This window comes from Lepus europaeus, chromosome 4 (genome assembly GCF_033115175.1).
Source record: "Lepus europaeus isolate LE1 chromosome 4, mLepTim1.pri, whole genome shotgun sequence".
NCBI classification, from domain to species: Eukaryota; Metazoa; Chordata; class Mammalia; order Lagomorpha; family Leporidae; genus Lepus; species Lepus europaeus.
This window is the reverse complement of record NC_084830.1, coordinates 139,138,130-139,142,868: the sequence shown is the minus strand read 5'-3', so window position 1 is coordinate 139,142,868 and position 4,739 is coordinate 139,138,130. Positions and strand designations below refer to the sequence as shown.

Sequence of the window (4,739 nt, the reverse complement as noted above, 5' to 3'; positions counted from 1 at the left end):
TCAGAAGATGGCCTGGGACTTGGGTCTCTGCCACCCATGTTGGAGTTCCAGTGGAGTTTCTGGCTCCTGGCTTTGGCTTAGCCTAGCTCCAACCATTGCAGTCATTTGGGGGGAGTGGATGAGAGCATGGAAGATCTCTTTCTCTCCGTCTCCCCCTTCTTCCTGTCATTCTCCCTTTAAAATAAATAAAGCAAATCTTTAAAAAAGAAAGAATATCACCCTTGCTCATAGGAATCAGTGTTACATTCAATAAAATTACTTGGAATACTTTTCTAGCTATTTCTATTTCCTAGTAAAACCTTCCTTGCAAATTCAGAACAAACTTTCCTTGCACTTTCAGCCCTGTGATGTTCTTCAATTAAATGGTGATGGCATTTGATACCTTTTAAAAACATTTGCAAATTTATCTTTCCATGGCTGGTTCTTGGACTTAGAGTTTCCCCAGATGCTGGTGTAAGTCTCTGTGTTGACTCATGTCAACACAGGAACAGAGATGTGAGGATTAAGAGGGTGTTGGCATCACTGACAACCTCTTCTGTCCTCAGGAACACATGAGTTTTCCTTATCAACGCTTTGCAATTGTGTGTTTACAAAGTGTATATGACCTACAGTTAAGTGTCTAAATACTGAAAACCTCTACTTTGTTAAAAAGGGATTTTTACTGAAGTAAAAGTTGCTCCTGTGGTAAAACTAAGAATTACACCCGATCAATCAGTGGCTCAAAAAGTGTAAACAATAAGTAAGAAATGAGAAAAAATGTGGATAAGGTGAAAGAATAAATAAAAACTGGCTGTTATATAGTGTGAATTGATAGAATGGGTACTTACGGTTTAGAGCCACATGATGTCGCTCTTTACCATAAAATAGATCCGAAAAAAGAACTAATAAACGGGGAAGAATCCCTCTGTTCTCGGAGCGAAGACGCTGTATCCGGCAATGGAGGATGCATCAGCGCTGGACTGACCGATTTAAAAGATTTCTGCTGATTCTGATTCTAGTTCCCAGGTAAGAAGGAAGCACCGTGCTCGGGAGATGAAATATTTCTGGGCGATTCGTCAGGCATCCAGATGCCTGCTGCCCTGGCTCCTGCTGCTGGCGGCATGGCGGGCGGGCAGCGCCCAGCTGCGCTACTCGGTCCCCGAGGAGGCCCAGCACGGCACGTTCGTGGGCCGCCTGGCGCAGGACCTGGGGCTGCCGCTGGCCGAGCTGGTGCCGCGCCTGTTCCGGGTGGCGTCCAGGGCCGGCGGGGACCTGCTGGAGGTGAACGTGCAGAACGGCATCCTGTTCGTGAACGCGCGGATGGACCGCGAGGCGCTGTGCGGGCGGAGCGCGGAGTGCAGCGTGCACCTGGAGGTGGTGGTGGAGCGGCCGCTGCAGGTGTTCCACGTGGAGGTGGAGGTGAGGGACGTCAACGACAACCCACCCGTGTTTCCGATGGCCGTTAAACATCTGTTCATTGCAGAATCCAGGCCTCTTGACTCTCGGTTTCCACTGGAGGGCGCGTCCGATGCAGACGTCGGAGCCAATGCGCAGCTGACCTATACGCTGAGCCCCAACGAGTACTTTTCGCTGGCAAAACCATCCGACAGTGAGCGGGTACAAGGCCTTGGCCTTGTATTACGAAAGTCACTAGACCGAGAGGAAACTCCGGAGATTTTTTTAGTGCTCAGGGTCGCAGATGGGGGCAAGCCTGAGCTGACCGGAACGGCTGAATTACTCATCACGGTACTGGACGCAAACGACAACGCCCCGGTTTTCGACAAAGCACTCTACGTGGTGAAAATACCGGAAAATGTCCCCAATGCCACGTCGGTAATTACAGTGAATGCCTCAGATCTAGATGAAGGCTTGAATGGGGATATTATTTATTCATTCTCAACTGACGTTTCCCAAAACGTGAAGTCCAAGTTCCACATAGACGCAGTTACTGGGCAGATGATTGTGAAGGGAAATATTGATTTTGAAGAAAGCCGATCCTATGAGATTCTCGTAGAGGGCACTGACAGAGGACAACCTCCACTCTCCGGTCATTGTAGAGTGATCGTGGAAGTGGAAGACACCAATGATAATGTGCCAGTCTTGGAATTCAAGTCGCTGTCTCTTCCAGTCCGAGAGGACGCTCCGGTGGGCACGGTGATCGCCCTGGTCAGCGTGTCCGACCGCGACTCGGGCGCCAACGGGCAGGTGAGCTGCGCCCTGACGCCCGACGTGCCCTTCCGGCTGCTGTCGACCTTCAGGAACTACTACTCGCTGGTGCTGGAGAGCGGGCTGGACCGCGAGCTGGTGTCGGGCTACGGCGTGGTGGTGACGGCGCGCGACGCGGGCTCGCCGGCGCTGCGGGCGTCGGCCAGCGTGTGGGTGGAGGTGGCGGACGTGAACGACAACGCGCCCGCGTTCGCGCAGGCCGAGTACACGGTGTTCGTGAGGGAGAACAACGCGCCGGGCTGCCACCTGGTGACGGTGTCGGCGCGCGACGCGGACGCGCGGGAGAACGCGCGCGTGTCGTACTCGCTGGTGGAGCGGCGCGTGGGCGAGCGCCTGCTGTCGAGCTACGTGTCGGTGCACGCGGAGAGCGGGCGCGTGCACGCGCTGCAGCCGCTGGACCGCGAGGAGCTGGAGCTGCTGCGCTTCGAGGTGAGCGCGCGCGACGCGGGCGTGCCGGCGCTGGGCAGCAACGTGACGCTGCAGGTGTTCGTGCTGGACGAGAACGACCACGCGCCGTGGGTGCTGCCGCGGGGCGCGGGCGGGCCGGCGAGCGAGGCGGTGCCGGTGTGGGTGTCGCGGTCGGCGGGCGCGGGCCACGTGGTGGCGAAGGTGCGCGCGGTGGACGCGGACGCCGGCTACAACGCGTGGCTGTCGTACGAGCTGCAGGCGGCGCCCAATGCGAATGCGAACGCGGCTGGGGCGGCTGCGTCGGGCGGGGCGCGGCTCCCGTTCCGCGTGGGGCTGTACACGGGCGAGATCAGCACGACGCGCAGCCTGGACGAGGCGGACTTGGCGCGCCAGCGGCTGCTGGTGCTGGTGAAGGACCACGGCGAGCCCGCGCTGACGGCCACGGCCACGGTGCTGCTGTCGCTGGTGGACGGCGGGCAGGCGGCGGCGGCGGCGGGGGTGGCGTCCTCGTCGCGGGCGGGTGCGGCGGCGGGTGCGGCGGACGGCGCGGCGGCGCTGCTGGACGTGAACGCGTCCCTGATCGTGGCCATCTGCGCCGTGAGCAGCCTGCTGGTGCTGACGCTGGTGGTGTGGACGGCGCTGCGGTGCTGGGCGCCGGCCGCGGAGGGCGCGTGCGGGCCGGGGCAGCCGGCGCTGGTGTGCGCGAGCGCGGTGGGGAGCTGGTCGTGCTCGCAGCGGAGGCGGCAGCGGGTGAGCGGCGGCGAGGGCGCGCCCAAGGCCGACCTCATGGCCTTCAGCCCCAGTTTACCTGACCCTCGGCAGAGAGAGCTTCAACAGGAGGCAAACGGGGATTCCACTCTAAAGGTTAGTTTACAATATCCTTTTATTTAATGTGGATTTTCATCTTCTTTCATGTTTCGGAATCGTATTTTCTGGATTGGATTTCTTTACCTGGTTTTATAAGCCCGTTTTAACGATATTCTTCGGTAGTCAGATATCAAGACCATGTATGTCCCCTTTTCTACATTTGATCGTCCAACACTTGTTCACTTGACTGCAGCCTCTAAGGCATTTTGTGTTTTGTGTATCATGTTGGTTATTTTCAGGGACAATCCACTTGGATGAAAACATTTTGCTATTATTTACCCATAATACTCACACACACACAAACGTTATAGAGATAATATAACTGTATTAGTTGTCCGAAAGTGAAAATTCTTTACCTTTAGTCTTCAAGGACCTAAGTTAAACAATTCCTCTCTTTTCTCCCCAACTCTATCCACATTTGACCTTTAGAATTGTGGTTTATTCTGGCATGTTTTCTGAATTTAAATGGAACTGTACAAAACATATTGTAGGTGCGTTTGCGTGTTCCTGGGATCACTCATCATTGTGTATGTTTGTAGTTATTTAATTATACTCTGATATTATTTTATAAATACACTGTGACTTATTTGCTTTGCTATTGAGGATTTTAGGCAGTTTTTTTAAAATGAAATAATGTCTAGTTCATAAATACATTTTACACTTTTTGGATGTTCATGTACAGACATTTCTACTGAGAAATGGACATGTATTTGTCATTTTTTAAAAGATTTATCTTATTTGTCTGAAAGGCGGATTAACAGAAGGAGAGAGGAAGAGACATACAGATCTTCCATCCACTGGGTCGCTCCCCACACTCTTGGCCAGGGGATTCTTGGTTTATTTTTTTCAGTCACGCATAATATCTCTTTGGTATCTGTCTGTCTTGTCATACTACTTCTGGGACAGCAGCATCTGCTCACTTCTTTTTGTGCATATCCTGAATTGTCTCAAGGCATCTAGAACATACTGTGTCCTAGCCGAGCCCTGCATCAGGTGAGACAGGAAGCAGTTCCTTGGGCTGTCCAATGAAAAGCCAGAACTTTGGATGCATGCCCGACTCCTCCTTCATTAGGAGAGGCTGCCCGGCTGAGGAGGACTTTGTTGTGCTAGGAGTCCTCTGGAGCACCAGCATGCTTCTCAGTTCTTGATTGTTCTCATCTGCCCTCAGCTATCTAGAATATGCTGGATTTCATCAGTGCTCTGCGACAGGTGAAAAACAAAGGAGTATTTGTGCACCAGCACCCCGAAGTCAGAGCTTG

The 4,739-nt window shown here is 53.6% G+C and overlaps 1 protein-coding gene across 1 annotated transcript; it reads left to right on the top strand.

Moving 5' to 3' along the window:
- The first annotated feature begins 1,011 nt into the window (after positions 1-1,011).
- LOC133758794 (protocadherin alpha-4-like) lies at positions 1,012-3,504 on the top strand. The gene has a single exon (XM_062189938.1). It carries the CDS (start codon positions 1,033-1,035, stop codon positions 3,502-3,504), a length of 2,472 nt encoding a protein of 823 aa, XP_062045922.1. The 5' UTR covers positions 1,012-1,032.
- The last annotated feature ends 1,235 nt before the right edge of the window (positions 3,505-4,739 follow it).

What these genes read in the sequence shown, in the direction of transcription:
- LOC133758794 (XM_062189938.1), top strand. Translation starts at nt 1,033, where the DNA reads ATGAAATATTTCTGGGCGATTCGTCAGGCATCCAGATGCCTGCTGCCC.